General features: G+C 40.9%; 1 protein-coding gene across 8 annotated transcripts in view; it reads left to right on the forward strand.

Moving 5' to 3' along the window:
- ZNF236 (zinc finger protein 236) overlaps positions 1-27,361 on the forward strand; it is a 151,759-nt gene that overhangs the window by 65,757 nt on the left and 58,641 nt on the right. For all 8 annotated transcript variants that reach the window (XM_054460242.2, XM_063653850.1, XM_063653851.1 and 5 more), the window contains 9 exons: positions 8,153-8,425; positions 12,175-12,378; positions 17,554-17,695; positions 18,328-18,588; positions 21,469-21,722; positions 23,189-23,290; positions 23,785-23,936; positions 25,357-25,460; positions 26,852-27,003. In XM_054460242.2, coding sequence (XP_054316217.1) covers positions 8,153-8,425; positions 12,175-12,378; positions 17,554-17,695; positions 18,328-18,588; positions 21,469-21,722; positions 23,189-23,290; positions 23,785-23,936; positions 25,357-25,460; positions 26,852-27,003 — 1,644 coding nt within the window. The remainder of the gene's footprint in view (positions 1-8,152; positions 8,426-12,174; positions 12,379-17,553; positions 17,696-18,327; positions 18,589-21,468; positions 21,723-23,188; positions 23,291-23,784; positions 23,937-25,356; positions 25,461-26,851; positions 27,004-27,361) is intronic.

Consider the following 27,361-nt stretch of genomic DNA (forward strand, 5'->3'; position numbering starts at 1 on the left):
GATATCCCCATTCTTAATTCACATAGTCCAGGTAACTATCAGTGACTGTCTCTTTCCTGTGACCAGCTGAGAAAACCTGGCCAGGAAATCAACATCATCTTCGTGGTCAATGCTGAAAAACCCAGCAGACTGTAGTACTTGTTAAAAAGATTCTACTGGCTGGGCGCGGTGGCTCACAACTGTAATCCCTGCACTTTGGGAGGCTGAGGTGGGTGGATCTCCTGAGGTCAGGAGTTCGAGACCAGCCTGACCAACATGGTGAAGCCTGTCTCTACTAAAAATACAAAAATTAGCTGGGCATGATGATGCGCACCTGTAATCCCACCTACTCAGGAAGCTGAGGAAGGAGAATGGCTTGAACCCAGGAGGCAGAGGTTGCAGTGAGCCGAGATCATACCACTGCACTCCAGCCTAGGTGACAGAGTGAGACTCCATGTCTAAATAAATAAATAAATAAATAAATAAATAAATAAAAAGATTCTACTAGCTCCATTTCATCAGCAGGGTCCGTTCCTCGATTTACAGTTTCAGATATCCAGCAGCATGCTTCTGTTAACCCAGTCCTAGCAGCATATCTATAAACCTATCACTGGTTGAGGGCCAGGTTTATGTAAGAGGCTGTATTAGTCTGTTCTCATGCTTGTAATAAAGACATACCAGAGACTGGGTAGTTTATAAAGGAAAGAGGTTTAATTGACTCATAGTTCCACATGGCTGGGGAGGCCTCACAATGACGGCAGAAGGTGAATAAGGAGCAAAGTCACATCTTACATGGCTACAGGCAAGAGAGGCATGTACAGGGCAACTGCCCTTTATAAAACCATCCGACACAGTGAGACTTATTCACTGTCAAGAGAACAGCACAGGAGAAACCCACCCACATGATTCAGTTACCTCCTACCAGGTCCCTCCCATGACACGTGGGGATTATTGGCATTCACGGTGAGATTTGGGTGGGGACACAGAGCCAAACCATATCAGAGGCTTTTGTGTGAAGCCCCTAGACCCAGCACTGACGTGTCACTTCTGATTTGTATAATGATTATTTGGTAAGATTTGCTGCCGTGGTTCCACCAGGTTTGAATGCACTGTTCCCAGTGTTCTAGTAGGTCTGCTATTGCGAGAGTGTTTAGAAAAAAAAAACAAACATAAAAAACAAACGCCAGGCGCGGTGGCTCACACCTGTAATCTGGCACTTTGGGAGGCCGAGGCAGGTGGTTCACAAGATCAGGAGATCGAGACCATCCTGGCTAACATGGTGTAACCCTGTCTCTACAAAAAAATTAGCCGAGTGTGGTGGCGGGTGCCTGTAGTCCCAGCTACTCAGGAGGCTGAGGCAGGAGAATGGCATGAACCCAGGAGGCGGAGCTTGCAGTGAGCCGAGATTGTGCCACTGCACTCCAGCCTGGGCGATAGAGCGAGACTCCATCTCAAAAAACAAACAAACAAACACTTAGGCTGTGCAGTGAGATATTCTGTAACAAAAGTCAAGAAGGTGACTCAAGCTGTTGTATTTCATGTAAAGGTCTCCTGTGGCTGAAGAGTCTGCATTTGTGCGTGACGCTGAGATATGAGTCCTTCTGTAATTAGATGTTGGACAGTAGTTACTTCTGAATATTTGATGTTCTGGTCCTTGAAAGACTTTGTGTCACCCTGACTGTCATCTGGGCTAGAACTTCTGTATGTACCTGTCAGGCGTCTGGGGGAATCTTTTGATGTTCCCAGCAGGCCAGGTCCTTTGTTGGAACCAGCATTTGGATTTTGCCCCAAAAGAGCAGGCTTATCCATCCCAGGTGCTCTACTTGGAGTTTTCTGATTACAGTAGGTGCTCTCCGATCCCACAGAAGAACCCACAGATGTTTTTCTGGTCACTCCATTCCCCCTGCCTGCCTACCCTACCCATGTCTGGCCAGTGGTCTTCCTCTTTGGTCATCCTCGTCCTCCTGATAGCCCAGCTAATGCTGGAGATAAAGCTGGCTGGATGGCCCATGGCACCTTCCCTTGCATGGGAGCTAATTGAAGACTGAAGAGAACATGTCTAGGCTTTTTTCCTCTCCTGCCAAGAAACTTTCTGCAGCATGTAAGGCTTTCTGTAATTTAGCTCTGCCTGCACTTCTGACTCTTGCTAGTCCCACCAGACATCTTGTACCCCAGCCGTATTGAACTGGACGTTTCTGGGACTCACCTTCACACCTGGCTTTTGCTGCTGCTTTTATCTGATAAATATACCTCAGGCCATGTCCTTCTTGGCAAATATCTGCCTTCGAAGCTCACCCGCAGGGCCACCTTATTTCTGCAGAAGTTTCTGAGCCTCCTCCTATGGAAGTAATCAGCCTTGTCTTTGCATTCCTGGTGTGCATCCATGCACACATCTGTCTTGGCACCTCTGATGCTCTGCCATACATACTTGGTTACACTGCCCTACCTGCTTCTCCCCTAGACCACAGTCCTTTCCAGGGCAGATACCTTTTGATGCCTGGCATGGTGCTTGGCATTTGTCATGCTGTGCTTAAAGTAGCACTGGGAAGACAGACCTCCTTGAGAAAACTGCACTTAGGCGCTAAGATCGCATGGACCTCACTGGCCATCTGGTCCTGGGCAAGTCAGTTAAGATGTCAACTTCTCATCTGTGAGGTGGGACTAAGGATAGAATAAATGGAAGAGAAGCGAATGGGAGGATCCATGTAAAGTAGATAGCATGGTGGTAGCTGACCAATAATAAGTGCTTAATGAATATATATGTTTTTAAATTATTTTTAAATAGGTGAAACATGCTCATGCCACACAATTCAAAAGACAGTGGTGTACACAGAACTTCTGTGAGGGGTCTTCTGCCACCCCTCCCCAGGGAAGCACACCACTACTGTCTTTTGTCTCTTTTAAACAAGCACAGGCATCTGTGTGATTGTTTTCTAGGAGGACGAGTGACTTCCTGCTAGAAGTATAATATAATGTGATGTTATTTTTTAGGTTACTTTTTTCCACTTGATATCTTATTTTTCAAAATGCTTGAATAGTGTTTCATTTTATGAATGTATCATAATTTAACCAATCTGCAGCCATTTGCTAACATGAATGATGCTGCAGTGGCCGTGTGTGTAGCTGCATCATTTCACACATGTACGTTTATCTGTAAGGACATTTCAGTTTTAAAATAATTTCAGTCTTAGCGGAAACGTTTCAAAACAATACAAGGAATTCCCATATACCCTTCATCCATATTCCCCCAAATGTTAACATTTTACTACATTTGATTTTGCTGTTTAGCTATTTTTTTCCTGAATTTTCTGAGAGTGACTTGTAGATATAAGGCCCTTGTAACTGTAAATACTTTAGTGTGTATTTCCTAAAATCGAGGACATCCTTGTACATAATCATAGTAAAATCATCAATATCAGGAAATTAAAATTGACCCAGTACTATTTATTGTCCACTGTACCCAACCTTATTGAAATTGTATCATTGGTGTCAGTAACGTACTTGATAACAAATGAAAAGGATTTTGTAAACAGTTACACTTTCCTTTTGGTAAGAAGGAATAAGTTTTGATAAACAGTTATACTTTCATGTAGTCATGTAGATTTACCCAATTATTGGAGCACCTGTTTCCTCACAGCCTTTTCAAGAAATTATCAAAATTTGGGGTTTTTTTAACTCATCCAATGGGTTAGAAAATGGTTCTTATTGTACGTTTAATTTGCATTTTTCTTACAGAGAGTAAAGTTGAAAGCTTTTCAAAAGAGTACCTATATTTTCCTATAAGACTAATTCTTGACTTCTTTTGTCCATATTGTATTAAAGATGATAGTATTTTGTGAGCTATATTTGTAGGATACAGTTTACTCCTAGACAACACAAATTTGAACTGCAAAGGTCCACTTAGATGCAGGTTTTATCCTGCCTCTGCCACCCCGAGAGAGCAAGACCCCCCACTTCCTCAGCCTACTCAACATGTAGACAAAGAGAGGAAAACCACTTCCACTTAATGAATAGGAGATATATTTTCCCTTCTTTATGCTTTTCTTAATATCATTTTTTCTCTAGCTTTATTGTAAGATTATAGTATATAATACATGTACAAAATATGTGTTATCTGTTGATGTTACTGGCAAGTCTTCTGGTCAACAGGTGGCTTTTTATAGTTAAGTTTTTGGGGTATCTTATAGGCAGATTTTTAACTGCATCGGGGGTCAGTGCCTCTAACCTCCGAGTTGTTCAAGGGTCAGTTGTACATTTTTTTCTAATTTGTTTGCCTTTTTGAGCTGAAAAACTTTTTTAACTGGGGAGATATTTATATATATGTATAGCTAAGTTTGTCAATGTTTAATGACTTTGGGCTTGGGTGATATTTAGACTTCATCACTGACATTATGGAAAGATAACCTCTTCTCTTATATCTGACTTTTATAATTTAATAGGTTTTTTTTTTGAGACAGGGTCTCACTCTGTTGCCCAGGCTGCAGTGCAGTGTCACGATCATAGCTCACTGCAGCCTTGACCTCCCAGGCTCAAGTGATCCTCCTGCCTCAGCCTCCTGAGTAGTTAGGACTATAGGTGTGCACCACCACACGTGGCTAATTTTGTTATTTTTATTTTTGTAGAGACAGAGTCTTGCTATGTTGCCCAGGCTGGTCTTGAACTCCTGGCCTGGAGCAGTCCTCCTGCCTTGGCTTCCCAAAGTGCTGGTATTAACAGTCATGAGCCACTGTGCTTGGCCATAATTTAATGTTTTAAACTAAATCTTTGATTTAATTTTTTTTTTCAGGTGGCCACCCAGATGTGCAAACATCATTTGTTAAATAAGTCATGTTTTCCCAATTGAAATGTAATGCCACCTTGATCACACTCCCAAATCTATATATGTCTTTTCTGGACTGTTCTACTCCACTAATCTGTCTTTTTATACAAGTATTCTGAGTGTACTTTGATAACTAGAAAGCCAGTCTTCTCTTGATACTCCTTTTTAAAAGTGTATTCTTCACTATTTTCACATATTTATTTTTCAGATGCACTTTAGAATCTTCTGCTAAAGTTCCAAAAACTTTAGTTCCAAAAAACAATCTTGTTGGTATTTGTATACAGATGATAAATTAAACCAGGGAGAATTGATGTCTTTGTAACTTACAGTCTTTGTCCGAAAGAATAGGGTATGCATTTCCATTAATTTATCTTTTTTTTTTTTCTTTTTGAAAAGTATCTCAGTAATGTTTTGAAATTTTCTTCTGGGTTTTTTTTTTTTTTTTTTTTTGTAAATAGGAAGGATATTGATTTTCTTGTATTAAAACTTGGGTATCTTTCTGAGTTCTAGGTTTGTTAGATTATATGGTAATATCATTTGAAAATAATGACTGACACTTCATTTCTAGTGTATACTGTATATTTCTTTATCTTGACTAATGTCATTGACTAGTATCTCTAGATCACTATAAATTAATGACAGTGATAGTGGACTTTTCTCCCTGACTTTAATATATTTTTCTATTAAGTTGAATGTTATATTGAGATATGTTTTATTCACCTTTTCCTGTTTTTAGACCTTTTTTAAGACTAGATGTTGAGTTTTAGCAAATGCCTTTTCATGTTGAAGATGAGTATATATCCTTTACTTTTCTATATTTACATATATATGTATATATACATATATATGTATATATATGTATATATATGTATATATATACGTATATATATACACATACACATACATATATATATATATAAACTTATTGAGATGGAGTTTTGCTCTTGTTGCCCAGGCTGGAGTGCAATGGTGCAGTCTTGGCTCACCATAACCTCTGCCTCCCGGGTTCAAGTGATTCTCCTGCCTCAGCCTCCTGAGTAGCTGGGATTACAGGCATGCACCACCACGCCCAGCAAATTTTGTATTTTTAGTAGAGACAGGGTTTCTCCATATTGGTCAGGCTGGTTTCGAACTGCTAACTTTAGGTGATCCGCCCGCCTCGGCCTCCCAAAGTGCTGGGATTACAGGCGTGAGCCACCGCACCTGGACTTACTATTTGAAGAGGAAAGCTACTGCCCAACTCCAGGAAAGCTTGCCATGTGGGATTGCAGATCTAGCTTTCCAGATCTTTCCATTTGTCAGAGTTGGAAATCTGGATTCCATTTTCTTTTTTAACATTGTGCGGGTGAAACAAAACATATGCAGGCCAGATTTGCAGACAGCCTCAGGACTTCCAGTTCGTAGTCGCTGTTCTAGTCTATTCACAGATATTAGAACCTGGTGGCAGATTTAGATTATGTCATCCTGTATAACTTGAGATACAGTTTTATTTTGGTTTGGAAAAAAATCTGATTTCTGAGGAATGGTGTCCTAATTTTCACTAGTAGATATTATAGTCTCTCATACCCTTTTATACCTTGCATTTTTGATTTGTCATGATAAAGCCTTTAGGTAATTATGCACATTTGTGAATTAATTTTTACCTATTAATTTTAAGCAGTCTTAAATTTTAGATGTCTTTATGCACTATCACCACAAAACAAATGTCTCACCTTTTAAAACCAGTTCCCTTATTTCCTTCTCCATTTTTACCCCCGTGATTTGTGTCTGCGCCTTTCTTTGTTTTTATTTACATTCTGTCACTGTGTTTAAAAAAGATATTATTTTTCATTCTTTTTTTCTACCTTTCTTTCCTTTTTTTCTTTTTGAGACAGGGTCTGGCTCTGTTGCCCAGGCTGGAGTGCGGTGGCACAATCATAGCCCACTGCACCTCTTACGTCCTGGGCTCAAGCCATCCTTCCATCTCAGCCTCCTGAGTAGCTGGGACCACAGGCATGCACCACCACACCCGGCTAATTGTTTTAAAATTTTTTCTCTAGAGACGGAATTTTGCCATGTTGCCCAGGCTGATCTCAAACTACTGAGCTCAAGCTATCTGTCCACCTTGGCCTCCCAGAGTGTTGGGATTACAGGCGTTAGCCACTGCGCTCGGCCCACCTTTCTTTTTTATGTGAATTATTCTTGCAAAGAATATTGTATTTGAGAAAATATGTTTTCTATCTTTACAGATTTACTTGCATATATGGAGAATTCCTTATATTTAGTGATAAGAGAGAAGGAAACAGAAGGGTTTCTTTTTCCCTAAGAAAACTATGTTGGTACAGACACAGTTAAATAAATTTTAGTTAAAAGTGTTCTGGTGAATTTCATTAATGTGGCCAAAATCTTTCTGATTTCCTGTGGATTCTTTATATGAGTTATCTGTATAGTCACTGTAGATGCTACCTTAATTTCAGATGAATAAATCTAATCAAAAATTTTAAAAATAAGATGATTCTAAGTTTTAGTTACTTGCATTCAACCAAATTCCCAAAAATATTAAATGGAAAATTCCAGAAATAATTCATAAGCTGTAAATTGCTTACCATTTCACCTTCCACTGTCCTGCTCCATCCTGAGAGGGGTGAGGGAGACACGGGTCATCCCTTTGTCCCATGCACTCACGCTGCTGCATTTGCCACTCAGTAGCTGGCTTGGTTTTCAGATGGAACCACTCGGGTCTTGGCACTATTTCCTGCTGAAAACAGAGGGACAGGTGTACTTACTATATTTCCATCAATTTGTGATTTTTTTTCTATTAGAAATAGTTTTAAACTTGATTCAAAATTGAGTAATAATATGAGACAGATCCACTTATATTTTATCACGAATTGATATATACTATTTATTTGTCTTAACTATTAACAAATTTCCTTTTATAGCATATGAATTTACTGTTTCTTAATTATTTGCGTTTTTTTTTTTTATTGGTGATATCCAGTAGGCCCAATAAATACTTATTCCAGCGTCATTCCTTCTCTTCTCGTTCCTTGCGTTAAGCATGAGGTCATTCGATCCCATCTGCTTTTGTTCTCATTGAGAGGGAGCCAGCTGTGTCCTGGTGCCATTGGACCTACAGAATCAATCACCTCAATGGGCGCTCTTTTTCAGAGACTGTGAATTGTGTTTTCCCCGACTGTTAGGGGTTTCAGCGAAATTAACTCCTAGCCCTCGATAATGTCAGTGATCCTGGGAATTCCAAGCTTTCCCATAACTGATCATGCGTGCAGCTTTCCGTAGGGACCGCAGGGGGTCCTGGACCCGACACTGGGCGGGGTGTCCAGGCCAAGTGGGACGTGTCCTCTCCCTTCGCAGGCTCCATCCGCGAGGAGAACGGCGTGCGCTGGCATGTGTGTCCCTACTGCGCCAAGGAGTTCCGCAAGCCCAGCGACCTGGTGCGCCACATCCGCATCCACACCCACGAGAAGCCCTTCAAGTGCCCGCAGTGCTTCCGCGCCTTCGCCGTGAAGAGCACGCTGACAGCCCACATCAAGACGCACACCGGCATCAAGGCATTCAAGTGCCAGTACTGCATGAAGAGCTTCTCCACCTCGGGCAGCCTCAAGGTGCACATTCGCCTGCACACAGGTACGGCCTCAGGGCTGGGCCCACACGGGCACTGGCCACAGGGGCCACACACATTACTGCACGCATGTACCAAACACAGGTATGGCACACAGTAGGTGCACAGGTACTGCACACAAGTACTGCCCACAGGGACTGCACGAAGTATCACACACAGTACTGTGCATAGGTGTGGCCCGCAATGCGGCACCCGCACCGGTACTGCCCAGAGGGACTGCACACAGGTACCAAACAGAGATACCGCACACAGTACCCAGCACAGCATTGTGCACAGGTACTGCACACAAGTACTGCCCACAGGAACTGCACACAGTACTGCACACAGGTACTGCACACAGTACCCAACATGGCACTGTGCACAGGTACTGCACACAAGTACTGCCCACAGGGACTGCACACAGTACCGCACATAGTACTGAACACAGTACTGCTCACAGGTATGGCCCACAGTGCTGCACCCACACAGGCATTGCCCACAACTACAAAACACATAGTATTGCACATAGTACCCAGCACAGCACTTTGCACAGGTACTGCTCACAAGTACTGCCCTCAGGGACTGCACACAGTATCGCACACAGGTATGGCCCACAGTGCTGTACCCACACTGGTACTGCCCACAGAAACTGCACACAAGTATCAAAGGCAGGTACCAGACACAGTACCACACACAAGTATGGCTCACAGTGCTGCAGCCACGTGGGCACTGGCCACAGGGACCACACACAGTACCAAACACAGGTACTGCACATAGGTACTAAACGCAGTATCAAGCACAGTACCAAACACAGTACTAAATACAGGTACCGCACACAGTTACCAAACACAGTACCACACACAAGTACGGCTTGCAGTGCTGCACCCACACAGGCATTGCCCACAGGGACCACACACGGTACCAAACACAGGTACTGCACACAGGTACCAAATTCAGTATCAAACACAGTACTAAATACAGGTACTGCACACAGGTACCAAACACAGTACCACACACAGGTACAGTCTGCCATGCTGCACACACACAGGCATTGCCCACAGAGACTGCACGCAGTACCAAAGACAGGTACTGCACACAGGTACCAAACTCAGTATCAAACACAGTACCAAACACAGTAGTGCACACAAGTACCAAACACAATAGTAAATACAGGTACCGCACACAGGTACCACAGTACCACACACAAGTACAGCCTTCAGTGCTGTACCCACACAGGCACCGCCCACAGGGACCACACACAGTGCCAAACACAGGTACTGCACACAGGTATCAAGCACAGTACCAAACACAGTACTGCACACAAGTACCACACACAGTACCAAACAGCACTGCACACAGGCGTCATGCACAGTGCCAAACACAGTACTGCACACAGTACACAAACAGAGTACTGCACACAGGCGTCATGCACAGTGCCAAACACAGTACACAAACAGAGTACTGCGCATAGGTATAGCCTGCAGAGCTGCACTCACACAGGCACTGCCCACAGGGACCACACACAGTACCAAACACAGGTACCAAACACAGTACAGCACACAGGTACTGCACACAGGTATGGCCTGCAGTGCTGCACACAGGTACTGGCCACAGGGACCACACAGTACTGTGCATACGTACTGCACACAGCTACTGCACATAGTACCAAGCACAGTACTGCATACAGTACCCAACACAGTACTAAACACAGTACACACAAGTACTGCCCACAGGGACTGTATACAGTATCACATGCAGTACTGCACACAGTACCACATACACAGTACTGCACTTAGGCACCAAACACAGTACTGCACACAGGTACCAAACAGTACTGCCCACAGTTACTGCAAACAATACCCAACATGGTGCTGTAGACAGGTACTGCCCACAGGGACTGCACACAGTACTACACACAGTACTGCACTTAGGTTCCAAACACAGTACCAAACATAGTACTGCACACAGGTACCAAACAGTACTGCCCACTGGTACCGCATACAGTACCAAACACAGTACTGCACACAGGTACCACATACAGTACCAAACAGTACTGCACACAGGCATCGTGCACGGTACCAAACCCAGTACCACATACAGGCACCTCACACGGTAACAAACAGTACTGCACACAAATAGTACATAGAGTACCAAACACAGTACTGCACACAGGTACTGCATACAGTACTAAACACAGTACTACACACAAGTACTGCCCACAGGGACTGCATACAGTACCACACATAGTACTGCACATAGTACCACACACACAGTATTGCACTTAGGTACCAAACACAGTGCTGCACACAGGTACCAGTGCTGCCCACAGGTACTGCACGCAGATACCACACACAGTACCAAACAGTACTGCACACAGGCATCATGCACAGTACCAAACACAGTACTGTATACGGGCACTGCCCACAGTACCAAACACAGTACTGCACACAAGTAGTGCATATAGTACCAAACACAGTACTAAACACAGTACCACACATGGTACCAAACAGTGCACACACAGGAACTGCCAATAGGTACTGCACACAGTACTGCACACAGGTGCTGAGAAGGGATTGAGTCACAGCACTTGGGGGAGCAATAATTGACTACTTGGAGGGTGTGTTTCTGTCTTTTTATCAGCACTTGTTGAGTCTCTTCTATAGGCTGGGCATGAAGTATCTACAGGTAAAGAAAACAGATGCAACCGTGGTCTCCATGGAGCTAAGGATATGCTGGGGGAGGCATTGAAAACAAGTAACACTTACAAATGAACGTAGAATTGCAGAGGGTGAAAAGAGACTTCTGTCCGGATCAGATTTGGATTTAGACTGAGTGAGCCTTTCTGAGGACACAACATGTAATCTGCATTTGATCTGGGAAGACCTGAAGGCTTTAGCTGGGCCAGGAGGAGGACCGGGGACCTGTTTGTACTGAGGCGTGAAATCTTTCATTATGGAGCTCCGTTTTTTTAATGACATATTTATTGAAATGTAATTTACATATAATATTTACCATTTTAATGTGTACAATTCTGAATTGTGCACTCTACACCACTGTCTGATTTTGGAACATTTTTATCACCCCGCAAAGAAACCCTGTACTCATTGGCAATATCTCCCAAATTCCCTCAGGGATCCTCCTCTGGGCTGACAATGTGGATGAGTATTTGACAAAGCTGAAGTTACTGAATTTTGTTGTATGTGTTTCTTTGGAATTTACATTTTCATTTGCTAATAAAATTGTAAAACAAGGAAATATTCTTTAGAAGTGGGGTACAGTAGTAAGAGGATCATTAAGAAGATATTAGTACTATTATCATCATTTACAATCAGTGACAACTACTATTTACTGTTTATTTGCAGAATGTGAGACATTGCTAAGTGCTGTTTAAACGTTAGCTTACTTAATCTCAGCAGCAGCCCTGGAGGCAGGTGTCTTTAAGCCACTTTACAGGTGATGACTTAAGAGAGAGAGCATCCTTACATACTGTAAAGTTCTTAAGAACTACGATCCGTATTTTACGATGTAAGACTTTGTCCTAAAAATACTAAATGTTCTTTTTTTACTTAAAATACTCTTATAACATGCCTTAATATCTATGATATGCACTGTATACAAACAAGGGAAAATAATTTACAGTATCCATTAAATTATAAGCATGGCCTAAAATTGAAGATTCAAATCAGTATTGGAAATACTAACATTTTATGTTGGCATTTGCTGTTGAGATGTAATTTCTGGAAATAATTCTAAAATGTGATTTCATTTTTATTAGGAGTTAGACCTTTTGCTTGTCCTCACTGTGACAAAAAATTTCGAACCTCAGGCCATAGGAAGACTCACATTGCTTCCCACTTTAAACATACGGAATTAAGGAAAATGAGGCACCAGCGTAAACCTGCAAAGGTTCGTGTTGGCAAGACGAATGTTCCAGTCCCTGATATTCCTTTGCAGGAACCAATCCTCATAACTGACTTAGGTAAGATGGATTGTAGGGCGTCTTTACAATTTATCGAGTACTATTTTCTTTGGCATTTTGTGAATTGTGTATGCACATTATGGTCTGTGTAGTTAAATGGTTTTTAGGCATAGTATTAATGAAGTCTGTGTTAAGCCTTGTTTTGCTTTATGGACTAGTATGTTTTACAGTCAAGATTAAAATCTAAGTTGTATCCAAACTACTGCTCAAATTTTTTCTTGGATTAGAGACAAATAATGTGTAAGTGAAAACAGTAGCGTATAAGTCCTCATTGAAGAAACATTGCTACCTCAGTGGAACCATCAAAAGTGACAAGTGGTTTTCATGTGAAACACACAGCGCACGTTGTTGTTTTCATCTTTAGGTTCTTTGTGCTGTGTTACAGATTATTTGGGCTACTTTAATCTTTGGATTAAAAAGGAAAAGAAAAATCTGCTTGCTTTTCTTTTTAGGTTCAGTGTTATTATAACCAACCCAAACTATGATTTTGTTAACGATCTAGAAAGAAAACACTGCTTGTTAGAATCTTTAGAAAAATTACATTTGTCAGTACTAGAACAAAATTTAAGAAACCTCATTGTCTTAGTTTGTTTGAGCTCCTGAATCAAAAATACCACTAACTGTGTAGCTTATAAATACTAGAAGTTTACTTCTCACAGTTCTAGAGGCTGGGATGTCCAAGATCATGGTGCTGGCAGATTGAGTGTCTAGTGAGGTCTCTCTTCCTCATAGATGGTGCCTTCTGGCTATGTCCTCCCAAAGGTCCTACCTCTTACTACATGAATTTTGGAGGACCACAAACATTTAGACCACAGCACTTATTAATGTGTGAATTTACATTTTTATGCAGTTTCTGTATTTCACTACTTTCCTAGGAAAGATAATTCAATCTATAAGCAAAATTAATATTAAACAAAATATAATTCCTTTATTCCAAAGCATAACCTCTATTTACAATAATTGTAAATTATTGTATAGAGAGATTTTAGATTGTTATAAATTGGGGGCCACCAATAAGATGATCAACAGCCATAAACTTGTGTGAATCTAAGAGTTTAACATCAAAATATTTAAACTAAAAAAATTCAAAGAAAGGAAATACTCAAATTCTCAAGTGCAGTGAAAGATCCTCAGTTAGACAGGTCAACTTAAACACCGAAAACTGAAGATTTGAGCACACAAATAAAAAGAGTTACTTAATAGCTTTATAGAATCTTTTGCCTTAAGTTACATACTTTTAAATAAGCATGAAACGGAAGTTGATCACATTCTAGGATACAGAAAAATTTCAGTAAATTCTCAGAAGTTGATTTTGTATAGGATACAATCTCTGATTACAGTTCACTGAAAAACTTATAAAATAGCCATCCAAAATTTCGTTACATGAAAAGAAGCACTCAAAACAGATACTGCCTACTACACATGTGAGTATTATGTAAACAGATTGGATGGACCAAAGCCGTCCTAGGAAAAATTAAGACTTTTGAGTATTCTTAGAAAATAAGACAGATTGAAAATAAGTAAAATATTTAACTAAAAAACTAGGAAAATTAAAAGAAAATAGCAGAAAGGAATTAATACAGCAGTTCCCAACCTTTTTGTTATCAGGGATTGGTTTTGCAGAAGACAGATTTTCCCACAGATTGGGGGTCGGGTGGGAGGAATGGTTTCAGGGTAAAACTGTTCCACTCAGATCATCAGACATTAGATTCTCGGAAGGGGTGTGCAGCCTAGATCCCTCACATGCACAGTGCACAATAGGGTTCGCACTCCTGTGAGAATCTAACACGTCGCGGATCTGACAGGAGGCGGAGCTCAGATGGTAAAGCTTACTCATCTGCTATTCTCCTCCTGCTGCATGGCCCAGTTCCTAACAGGCAGCCTGGGGCTTGGGGACCCCTGAATTAATACATATAATGGAATTGGAGATAGAAGACAAAACTGTAGTGAACTGAAGTTTTACAAAACTTATAAAAATGAACAGAAAATATAGATGACTTGTCACTAATAAAGAAACATGAGAAAACATAGTATTAGGAATGAGAAAGAAGTTGTAAGCACAGATACAAATGAGGTAACAATTGTTTGCAAATACTGTACAACTATTTCCTAATATATTTGAAAATGTCGATGAAATGAATCTTTTCTAAAATAATATGCTTGGTAGAATTGACTGTAGAAGAAATAGAAAACTCCAAAATACACAACAAATTGACAAGATAGTAAAAGATCATCTTCTCCAAAACACCAGTCTGACTGGGCACAGTGGCTCATGCCTGTGACCCTAGCACTTTGGAAGGCCGAGGTGGGTGATCACTCGAGGTCAGGAGTTTGAGACCAGCCTGGCCAACATGGCAAAACCCCATCTCTACTACAAATACATAAATTAGCCGGGCGTGGTGGCAGGCACCAATAATCCCAGCTACTCAGGAGGCTGAGGCAGGAGAATGGCTTGAACCCAGGAGGCAGAGGTTGCAGTGAGCCAAGATTGCACCACTGGACTCCAACCTGGGGAACAACAGTGAAACTCTGTATCAAAAAAAAAAAAAAAAAAAAAAAAAGTCTGCTAATTTAATATATGAATTGTACTAAGCTTCCTAGGAACTATAATTATTATGGTATTTAACTGTTTTTGAGCATAGAATGGGATCAAAACCCCCATGGTAGCTTAGAATACTTTGATAACCTTGTCCAGTTTTGGTTGCTCACAAAATGAAACAACAGACCAGTTTCTTCTTTCAGATTGCCATAAATCAAGTTATACACTCATGGGTTTCTGGACTTCAAGTTTTTGAGTCTTCAGTTGAGTTAGGTTCTTGACTCTTCAGAAATTTTTCAGGGTTAAAATGGGATATATTTTTCTTGTTGGCTTCACATATGCCTGTATCTTAGACCAGATGGGGGAAGCTGAATTCTTTGGTTTAGGCTGAGGGGAGACACATGAGGGAAATGATCGCTAGAGGGAGCTTCACACTGTAAATTGTAAAATATTGTAACTATGTCTTATGCTTAATTTTGTTATTTATATTTGTGTTCATCTCTTCTCTCAGACTCTGGGCTCCTTAGAGGCTATAGAGAAGACTTGGCTGTCATAATCTTTGGGGGACAGAGTTTGATAAAAACATGGTAAGGAGTTAGCATAGAATAGTGTTATGAGAGTAAGTGAAAGTAGAATGCTCATTGAGGAAGCTAGCGGTAGTCCAGGAGAGTCCTTGACCAAGAGCAATGTGGAAGAGGAAACCTGCGTCCAGTGTTCTGCCATCACTGTTTTTGAGAACCAGGCATGGCATTCAGTCAGCATGTCACAGCATGTGTAGGGAAGGTGGTAGGCGTGGACTGGATGCCTGCATTTTTCTTTCTTTCTTCTTTCCTTTCTTGAGACAGAGCCTCACTCTGTCACCCAGGCTGGAGTGCAATGGTACGATCTCGGCTCACTGCAGCCTCTGCCTCCCGGGTTCAAGCGATTCTCCTGCCTCAGCTTCCTGAGTAGCTAGGACTACAGGCATGTGCCACCATGCCTGGTAATTTTTGTATTTTTTGTATTTTTTTGTTTTTTTTTAAGTAGAGACGGGGTTTCTCCATGTTGGCCAGGCTGGTCTCAAACTCCTTACCTCAGGTGATCCACCCACCTTGGCCTCCCAAAGTGCTGGGATTACAGGCCTGAGCCACTGCGCCCAGCCTGCATTTTTCTCTTTTGAGCAGGACGAGTTCTTAGGAAAAAGTGAGGCTGTGCTGTCAAGCACAGCGTGGTGTCAGAGCTGCCCGGAGAGAGGTCTTTGACACAGCTCTTGATCGTCCAGAAGGCTTGTGAGATGAGAAAAGGCTTGATAGTCTTAGGGGTTGTGCTGTGTGGATTATATCACAAGGGAGGGTTCTGAATACTTTTTGAAAAATAAGTAAGGTTCTGATGCAAGCTTCAGGAAGCATAAGTGAATTTCCTTAAATCTAATAATGAGCTAGGTGAAATTGGTTGGGCTGTCAAATTCCCTCCAGCTTTGTAATTGTTTCACTGTTATTTGAGATTGGTGGCAGTGGAAAAAGAAGAGAAGATGCAAGTTTAAGAGACATTGGAGTGGTGTTGATCATCAGGACTGGCAAATGCCGAGTACAGGACAGGGAAGGGAACTCTCTTCCCTAAGGTCCCAGCCTTAGGGACCAGGAGAAGACTGTTCCAGGCATGCAACTAGGAAAGCTGGGAGAAGTGGGCTTTAGGGGAAGAAATTGAAACGGAATCTGTATTTTTATGGAAAGTCAGGAAAAACAGAGTGTGTTCAGAGGTGCATCATGCTAATCATTGCATAGCAGTTAAGGTACAACTGAGGGAGGAGAGAGGACCGGGAATGGAGAGCTGTGGGCAGAGGACAGAATCTTGGCCAATGCCTCTTTGTCTTGGCAGGAGGAGCAGCCCAAGGCTGATTAGAGGACTGACTGCGTGCGTCATTCTCTTAACGTTCCAAATGACTCTTAAGGAATTCAAAAGTTTACCCCTAAGCTTGTCCTGAATTCCTGAAATACTGCAGTAGCTTGATCAAGTCATATTTGTTAGATGGTCAACCTGAAGGAATTCTTTATTTAGTAAATGTATATAAAACGTGAAATATTTAAATTAGTAATTTTGTTATTTGTAGATATCCCTTTAGTGATATCTGTGAAAATGCTAACCTTTTTAGAACAAAAGATCATGTTAGAGTCACTTTTGCTTTCAGTTTATTATAGTATCTAGTGTGCAGTATTCATACTGAATAAACAAGGTATTAAAATCTTGCTTATCCTGAATTTTGGACATAGTTATGTAGACTCCATGTCAACAAATGCCCATACAGAAAGTAAATGTAGAAATTCATTAACAATTGGCTGTGGAATCAAGGGAAGTAATTGTGACTAGATATTTCTCATGTTGAAAAAAGGAGGAACATTAATATATAATAATTTATAATGTTTGTTAATTTATAAATTAATTTGTAATATTATATTATAAATATATTAATTTATAATGTTTCCCCATAGGTATTCTTTGAATAGCCAGTTCCTAACACAATTAAAATAACACAGTTGCAACCTTAGAATCTAACTTAGCAGAATTTTCATCTTCTAGGTAAAACATATGCCTTGTGACATTTAATTGTATTGCTAGCATTGACAGTGAATTACATCTGCTTTTCTTTTGCTTTGTAGGTCTTATCCAGCCCATTCCAAAAAACCAGTTTTTCCAAAGCTATTTCAATAATAATTTTGTCAATGAAGCAGATAGACCATACAAGTGTTTTTACTGTCATCGTGCATATAAAAAATCTTGCCACCTTAAACAACACATAAGGTAAGGTAATGGATTCATAGATGGAAATTTAGTATAATTAAACTGACTTAGTGACCAGATGACGTCTAGAAGTATTTAGGATGGTAGCATTAGCTTTTGGTATTTAAGATGTCACATTTGACTCCGAAACATTTATTGGTAATTAATATTTTTATTCTTTAATGTCTTGACTAAAATATTTTATCCAGAAATTGCTACTGGAGTTTATGTATATGCTCATTAAATTTCAATGTTTGCAATTTCCAAGAAATATCAAAGAAGTTTATTTTATTAGACTTCCTTTTACATTTTTCAGATGTATTTCTCAGAGTTTAGATTAATTCTTAGTGCTAGCCACAGTGAAAAGGAAGTCGAACCTTGATCATGAGAGACAGTATGATGTCATGAAAAAAGTACAGAACTTAGAAAAAGATTGGCTTCTAGCTTCATCTCAGTCGTGTGACTTGAGGCAGTTGGCTCAAGCACTCTGAGTCTCAGGCTTCCTCACTTGTAAAATGCGGGAGCTCCGGCATTGCTGCTTAGCTTTAAAAAATGTGATGAAGTGAAGCGAAATGCAAGAGTGCATTCTAGTCACAAAGCATTATAAAAGTATAAGAAACATATTCATTAAAATGTGTATTTTTTTTTTTAAGATCCCATACAGGTGAAAAACCTTTTAAATGTTCTCAGTGTGGAAGAGGCTTTGTTTCTGCAGGCGTGCTCAAAGCACACATCAGAACACACACAGGACTGAAATCTTTCAAGTGTCTGATATGTAATGGGGCTTTCACTACTGGTGGCAGCTTACGGCGACACATGGGTATCCACAACGACCTTCGTCCCTATATGTGTCCCTATTGCCAAAAAACATTTAAGACTTCACTAAATTGCAAAAAGCACATGAAAACCCACAGGTGGGTGTAATTCTGATGGTCACTTTTTATCATCTTTATAATTTCCAGTAGATGGTGGGGAGTGTTTTTAGGAAATAATTATCTTTGATTCTTACATTATTATTTCTAGCTCATACTATATGGGCTCAAGAAATGTAAGTATTAGTGTCTAAGGATCTAATGGGAGCCATAGACTGAAGTATTAGCATTTTCATTTTTAATTTAATAATGAAGTAGTTTATATTCTGTAAGCTGTCTTTTAAAGCTGTTAGTTGGTAATTAGATGAAATGCTGGACTGTGTCTAGTATAGTCAGATAGTGAATATTTCAGAAAACAGAATCTTAAAGACCCTGTGATTTCTAGGCCTGTCATCAGCAAATCTGAATGGCAATTATTCTATGTTGTTGACTTTAAAGAATACATGTTTTAGATATTCCATAAACTTTTCATTCAGCCTAGCTTATATTTTCACATGATTGGAAGGCTAGCTCATCTCTATGTGGATGTAATCCGGAAGAGATGCATTTCTGACTAGTGCTGGGGCCTATTCGATGAGTATTTCTGTGAAGCTACAGAATTCTGTGTGGTACCGTAACACCTGGGTAGGGTGACCACAGCTTAGGAGATGTGAAAGGGAGAGTCACTAGACCTAAAGCTGCTGCCCTGGAACATTTGCTTTGAGACAGCATTTTAACCCAGATATGTCTGCCTGGATGTGGTCTACAAAGCAAAACCTTAAATATTAGAATAAGTTAACTGTGATAGTGTTTTTTGATATTATTGATCTGAATGCCTAAGCACCCTCAACAGAATTGACGTTTTTGATTTCAGCATCGTTGATTGCTTAGCTGAGAAATTTACCTACTGCTTGAGACCACCCAGGGAGTGTGGTATTGGCGGTGTTATATGTGGACTCCTGTCAATTACATATCCACTTATATTTCACTGCATTTTGTGGAGGGAATCCTGTGCAGGGCACTGCATGTGTTTGGGAGCTGGGGAACTCGGGGGCACATGGATGTTGAGGATGCTTGTGTTTCTGCTCGCTGTAGCAGGATGACGGGTCCCCAGTTGGCCGGAGAGCTTACCATGCTAAGAAGAGTGGAGCTTGGGCGCTTGCTTGCTCAGTGGAATGTTAAATCAAATCTTTTTCAGTCAGGAAGCCAGCCTTTTCCAGGGTACTTTTTGTAGCAGTATTGGGAATATGGGTGTTCAGGCCCTTGTTTCCGGACCCAGTGACCAATGGTGTAATTGCGGGGTCACCTTTATTAAGTGGTATGTTACGTGACCATTGTTTGTCATCAGTTTCGAGGGACACATGTAGGGGTTCAATGTAGAGCTTTGAGAGGACACTAAGCAGATCAGCCTGTCGTTGCAGAGCTGCAGTGCTTTCCTTTTACAGATTGTGTGCACTTGGAATCTGCCTACAAGGAGAGTATCCAGCCAGGGTTTCATTCCTTTGTTTGAATTGTTGGAAATTCCCAAAATACCACATATACTCATGCTAAAGATAGGTAAAGAAGGTTACTATAGTAAAATTTATGGGAAAAAACAACCAACGAAACAAACAGAAAACAAGCCTCCATCAGTTAGCGTGAGACACACATGTGCTTAGGTTAGAGTGGCTTTTACAGACCCCTGCGTGCCATTGCGCTGCTGTGTGGAAGCATCACAGTGGAGGTGCAGGCGTGCATTTTCTAACTCTTCTCTATTATGCGACACGTTTTTGTTCTCCCTTCCACAGTAAAAGTAGTTATGAGTTGTCTATTTTGGATATTAGAAAACGAAGAGGGAAAATTTTGTTTGGAACTGAGAATGAAATTCTGAGTAGGCAGATTCCTAAGACACTGGAATAGAGCCCGTGATGCAGCTTGTATGGTCAGTGTGTGCAGAGGCAGAAGAGGGGACCAGGCGGCTCTTTTTTATGTGTGTGGGTGTTTTTGTTTGTTTGTTTGAGACGAAGTCTCGCTCTGTTGCCCAGGCTGGAGTGCCGTGGTGCAATTTTGGCTCACTGCAACCTCCTGCCTCAGCCTCCCAAGTAGCTGGGATTATAGGTGTGCACCCCTGCACCTGCCTAATTTTTGTATTTGTAGTAGAGATGGGGTTTCACCATGTTGGCCAGGCTGGCCTTGAACTCCTGACCTCAAGTGATCCTGCAGCCTCGGCCTCCCAAAGTGCTAGGATTACAGGTGTGAGCCGCACGCCTGGCTGGCTCTTTGTCTTAGATATTCTTAGTACTAGCCAGCCTGTTAGTCAGATAATTGTGTGAGATTTTTTCTTTTTTTTTTTTTCAAGTTCTCAGTTCATTGCTGAATTCATTGTTCATCTTTTCCTTTGAAAGAGAAATCGTTGACTTTCATGAATATATGCTGGATACGCTTTGTGTACGTAAATGTTGCTGAAAGCAACATTTGGATCGTTGGTCCAGTAAGGCGCCTGAGGCCCAGGCTGTGAGACAGTAGGTGATGAGGCTGGAGGCTCTCTGTCTGTGCACCACATGTGTTGTCAGATTTAGATCAGTCTATAAAGGTGTCGTCTCATTTAGTACAATTATTTTTCTGAATACTTAGACTCATTGCAGAACTTGAGTTGGGAGAGTTTTACTTTTAAACACGAGACATCTTTTTAAAGTTTTTAAACTATTAGGCATTCGGGTGTGTGTTGTCCTTCATCCTCCGTTCATGCCTTGTGTCGGTGGAAGCACTTAAAGATAAGGCAAACGAGCTCTCTTCAGAGTTACTAATGTGTTCAGTTTTTACCTGAATTGCCATCATGACTTCAAAATGAAATCATTAATAAAAAATGTTATTTAATCAATGACAACTTTTTCACTGTAGTATCCCACACAAGTAACCTTTGACAGCATCTAATCTGATGAACTGTTGTTAATTTTTCTGAAGATATGAGCTTGCCCAGCAGCTCCAGCAGCATCAGCAGGCAGCCTCGATAGACGACAGCACCGTAGACCAGCAGAGCATACAGGCCTCCACTCAGATGCAGGTGGAGATCGAGAGCGACGAGCTGCCGCAGACGGCGGAGGTGGTCGCAGCGAACCCCGAGGCCATGCTGGACCTGGAGCCTCAGCACGTGGTGGGCGCAGAAGAAGCAGGGCTGGGCCAGCAGTTGGCAGATCAGCCCCTGGAAGCAGATGAAGGTAAATGTTTCAGGATATTTAACTTTGAGTGATCCCAACAGAGTTTTGCAGCCTTTCCCACTCATTGCAGTCCTTTGGTGTCTCCCATCACTGACTTTTAAAACAATTTGTGCTGTATGTGAAAGAGATTGAATTGAGTATTTGATATCATTCCATGTCCTCTTAAATTAGATTTTTACTTTTCAATTTTATTAGATTTCTTAGGGGAAGTTCTTTTTCAAAAAAACAAAAACAAAGTGATCAGACTTCTTCTTAGGAAATATTCGAAATCTTGTTAGGAAGTAGTTGAAATTTTAGGGCTACAGCAAAATCTACCGTCCTTATTTTGATATAGGTGCTTCCAATTTTTTTCCATACAAATATGCAGGGGTGTGTGTGTATGTATGTGTCTGTGTGCGTGTGTGTGTGTGTTTGGTATGCATATAGAATCATACAAATAAGGCTGGGTGTGGTGGCTCCTGCCTGTAATCCCAGCACTTTGGGAGGCTGAGGCAGGTGGATCACTTGAGGTCAGCAGTTCAAGACCAGCCTGGCCATGGTGAAACCGTATCTCTACTAAAAATACGAAACTTAGCAGGGTGTGGTGGTGCATACCTGTAATCCCAGCTACGTAGGACGCTGAGGCAGGAGAATTGCTTGAACATGCGAGGCGGAGGTTGCAGTGAGCCGAGATGGCACCATTGCACTCCAGCCTGGACAATGGAGTAAGTGAGACTCTGTCTCAAAAAAAAAAAAATATATACAAATAGGATCTTGCAGTGCATACTATTTTGTGACCTTTTATCCCCAGTATATTGAGAACATCTTTCAAGTGTACACCTGTATGATCTTTAGTATTCTATAAAGTACACTCAGTGTAGATTCAAAGATGAGTGTAGGTCAGTGAACTGTTGGTGACTGGTCTGCAGTGAGATTAGGCTCCTGAACCGGAATATAAAGCAGCACATTGCTTCCTTCATCAGTAAAGTTTGGCTACAACACACAATGTCAGGTCAACTGTAGACTGTGTGATTAGTGACATAGCTGGCTGCGTCTGGCACAGGCTTCTTATCTCACACAGGCATGTCAGCAAACAGTGTGCTGACCAGTTTACTGTTTTGTTTTATGGATGTCTGAAATGTATTCCGTCTTTGGGGAGGATTATACACTTACCCCATCGTGCCTGCAACGATGCACACCCAGAAAGGTTTTAAACAATTATGGAATGTAATAGCATTTTAGAATATTGTTTAATGGAACAATGTCTAAGTTTTCAGACAGACGCTAAAGGCTTTCCAGGATGATATTCTAGAAATGCAAAGGGAATGCTTTAAGCATATGTATGTATATAAATTATCTCCCTGTTTTCTTTTCAAGATAAGGTGTCTGATATTTGAAAACTCGCCGAAGTGTGCTTTTGGACAGATTTGCAGATGTGAAATAACTTCCAAATGTATGAGTCCCCCTTTTTTACATCTCATCCTTAGATGGGTTTGTGGCTCCACAGGACCCTCTGCGAGGGCACATAGACCAGTTTGAAGAGCAGACCCCTGCGCAACAGTCCTTCCAACCGGCAGGGCTACCCCAAGGTCAGTGGTGGGTTTTCAATGAAATTTGTAAGTGAGCTGTACCTCAGTTGAATTTAATTTCATGACAACCTTATGTGTTTTCTTTTAAGGCCCTTCTAAAATGTATGGTTTCAAACCAAATAACTTTTTGCATGCATTGTAGATTTTTTTTTTTTATTGATGCATACTATTTTGTGGTCTGCTTAGGTCGTCTGGAAAGTGACCTTTGCAGCCATTCTACATGTAGTTTCCAGTCAAGAAAAGGTGGCTGAGTAGAAATTGGAACTTCGTGGTGGCTGGTCCTGTAAAGCCTCCGGTGCTGTAATGTCTGCTGAGCACAGCCTCCTGCCTGTTAGCAAACAGTGTTAAAGCTTGCTAATAGCAACTAGTCCTAATTCTAATTCAGAAAATAGAAATGCCCCTTTAGACATTTTAAATTTATAAACCCTTTTTTTAGAACATTTTAATGTAACTTTAATATTTTTGTAGAACTCCTCTTTTCTAATTTATTTTAGGTTTTACAGTGACTGATACGTACCATCAGCAGCCTCAGTTTCCACCTGTCCAACAGCTACAGGATTCCAGCACACTTGAGTCTCAGGCTCTCTCCACAAGCTTCCACCAGCAGAGCTTGCTGCAGGCTCCCAGCTCTGATGGGATGAATGTAGTGAGTATGGACAGAGGGGTGCATACATGGCAGTATTTAGCAGGTGCTATTTTATTCTTCACTGTGATTATTTAAAATTTCCTTAAGGGAAATTTTAAGAGGTGTGCTCACTTCTTGTAGCATTAAGGTTAGTGCATTACCTGGGAAATCCTCAGTGTTTAGTACATAGGGCTTTCTTTTTCCTTAAAACATTTTAATTTTACTTAAAGGTTTCAGTGCCATGGTGTGGCCTTGCATTTGTGATTAAAAACCAAGAATTTACTAGAGTGTTATGTAATAACACATTGAAAGATACTATGTTGCTTTAGGCACAAAGCCTCAACATTTTTATTTGTGGACTTCTAAACATGTTAGAAGGAAAATATAATGAATGCTAGCATGAAAAAATATTTAAATGCATCATTTAAAATTTTATCTCTTTCTCCTTGTTGGAGACATTTTAATTTTGGTTTTGGTTTTAATTTTTCTGCTTTTGGATATTTCTTAATAGTGATGAGAGATGATTGACCAACTGTTATCCCTCTTTAAAATCCACTACTGGTAGCTTTGCCCAAGTGGTAGGGCTGGACCCTCCTGTGAAAATTTCAGAACATTTTTTCTCATAGCTAGAAACTACATAATTGGCAGCAGATGCTGAATCTGGGAAGTGGAGAACGTACTTCTTAGCAGCTGACTTTACTCCAGAGCGCTCTAAATAAAACTATGCAAACCCAGTTCTGTTGTTGTGGTTTATCTAAATTGGTTTTGGAAGTCAGGTAAACAAATGCCACACAGGCCCTTGCTTATAGCAACATGCAGCTGCTGCACAGGGGTGGATGACTCCACTGTTCGCAGTCCTGTGGCTCCAGGCCTTCTGAAGGTCAGTGGAGCTTACCCTCTGCTCAGTGTGAGCATGGATCTATTATAGAGTGGTTAGAAAACAGTGACCAGATTTTTGTTTTGTCCTTGCTGTGGTAGCGTGGGTTGTAATGCCGCTGTCAGGAAGGGATGGGGTCAGTGTGACTGCTCTATGTATGCGTGGTACCGTTCTTGGGGATGGAGAGCACCCTCTGGTTTGTGTGACAAGAGGAGACATAATATTATACTCTCTGAAGGTGGGGTTTTATTCACTGTCAGTAAGAGTAGAGCAGATGAAAGAGGAATCTCTTATTAAGATATATAAAATAATCAGTTTTATGGTTGATTAAGCTTTGTATTAAGGTAGAGTAATAGAAAATAAATAGGTCTTCATTTAATAAAATCTGTATAAGTGATCTTTATTATTGCTCTGGCCTAAATGATTGCAATGAACTGTTTGGGGTTTCTCCCTTTAAATCTACATTTTATGAATGTTCTTATCCTTAGTTCTTAGCTGCTGAGTTGTTTTATGTTTATTCACAGATATTCAAGTAGTTTGCTTTATACTTCTCTTAAATTTTAGACAACTCGCTTGATTCAGGAGTCATCCCAAGAGGAACTGGACCTGCAGGCGCAAGGTTCCCAGTTTCTGGAGGACAACGAGGACCAGAGCAGGCGCTCTTACAGGTAGTTGTCTGCACAGACCAGCTCATGGTACTGCCGGCTCCCAGGAACGGATGCTGCTGTGTGCTTGCCCTGCTCCAAGGGCTCTGTGATTTCATTCTCTCAAAACTGTTCAAAACAGTTCCGTTGTCATCCATATTCTGTAAATAAAGGATCTGAGACAAAAGAGATTAACTTGCTAAACTTTTTACAGCAAATAAGTGAGCGGGCCAGGATTTGGATACGGCAGTCTTCAGTTTGTCTGTTTGAAGTACTCTGCTGTAGCTTCCCGTCACTATTTTAAGTCATTATTATTCCATTTTCAGAAATTACTTAAATTTATATTATGCCCTTTAGTTCAAGACTCTTCATGTGCTTTACATATTGTGTACCAGGATACAGCACAATTAGAAAGACAGCTTTTTAGATGTGTCCATCCACTGGCTCAGCAGTACATAACGAGCACCCTCTGTGCACAGTGTACAAGTAATTTTTGTATTTTTGGTAGAGACGGGGTTTCACCACATTGGCCAGGCTGATCTCGAACTCCTGACCTCAGGTGATCCACCTGCATCGGCCACCCCAAGTGCTGGGATTACAGGCGTGAGCCACCGCCAAACCAAATTTACAAGGGTGAATTTTCAAAATGTATTCAGACACTTCCAGCTTTTAGTTTAATTTGGACTTCAGAGGAAAGTTAGTTGCCTCTGTGGGCACCCAGTCTTGACTTAGGTTATAGTGTAGGGATGTCACTAATCTCTTACAGGAGATTAAAACTTGAGAATGGACAAAAGAGTTACTAATGGAATAAGCTTTTAATAATATGTGAGTAAGAGTTTTAAAATTTATAATTATTTTAATCCTTAAGATAACATTAGTTTTTTCAGTAGCAACTCAAGGGGAAATAATACTGCATATTTATATATTATTCAGCATAACTCCAGTAAACTCTGTTTTGTATTTTATAAACCAAAGGAGTACATGGATTGGCATTTCCAAGTGACTAGATGCAAGAGTGATTCTGCCTCTGAGGCAGTGGAAGGATTCACAGTGTCTAATGACTTAATATTAAGAAAAGAGTACATACATTTTCTTCCTGTTATGCTTAGAGAGAGTTTCTAATTAATCAAATATTATGTCTGCTGGGGAGTTATAGGATTTACTATTTTTTAAGTAATACATTTAAGACTATAAATACTCTAAGCAGAATTTGGTCTAACAAATGATTGTTGGCAGTATTTTATAGTTTATAATTTCTTCAGTGTTGGAGAGCACACCTAGGTTCTATAACAGTTGCGCCTAAATGTTTCATGGTTGTTGGTGAAGCTTGTTTGCTTTTCTTCCCTTTTCAGTTGCTGTATTTGTAATTGTGCTATGAATTAACGTGGTCTGAGTTCTGTATGTTTGCTTTGTAGGTGTGACTATTGCAACAAAGGCTTTAAGAAGTCCAGCCACCTGAAGCAGCATGTGCGGTCGCACACCGGGGAAAAGCCCTACAAGTGCAAGCTCTGTGGACGCGGCTTTGTTTCCTCTGGGGTCCTCAAGTCTCACGAGAAGACACACACAGGTCACTGTCTGCCTTGTACTTGGAGATTAGTCCCTTAAAGAAAAAAGCTTTATTGAGATGTAATCCATATACCATTCAATTCACCCACTTAAAGTGTACAATTCAGTGATTTTTAGTATGTTCATAGAGTTCCACAACCATCAAAACTGTAATTTTAGGACATTTTTATTACACACAAAAGAAACTCTGTACCCATTAGCAGTTACTCCCCATTTCCCCTCAATGCCCAGAACCTCAGGCACCCAGTATTTACCTCTGTCTTTATAGATTTGCCTGTCCTGGGTATCTTATAGAAATACGTGACATTTTGTGTCTGCTGCTTTCACAGCACAGTGTGCTCAAGTTTCACCTGTGCTGT

This window comes from Pongo pygmaeus, chromosome 17 (genome assembly GCF_028885625.2).
Source record: "Pongo pygmaeus isolate AG05252 chromosome 17, NHGRI_mPonPyg2-v2.0_pri, whole genome shotgun sequence".
NCBI classification, from domain to species: Eukaryota; Metazoa; Chordata; class Mammalia; order Primates; family Hominidae; genus Pongo; species Pongo pygmaeus.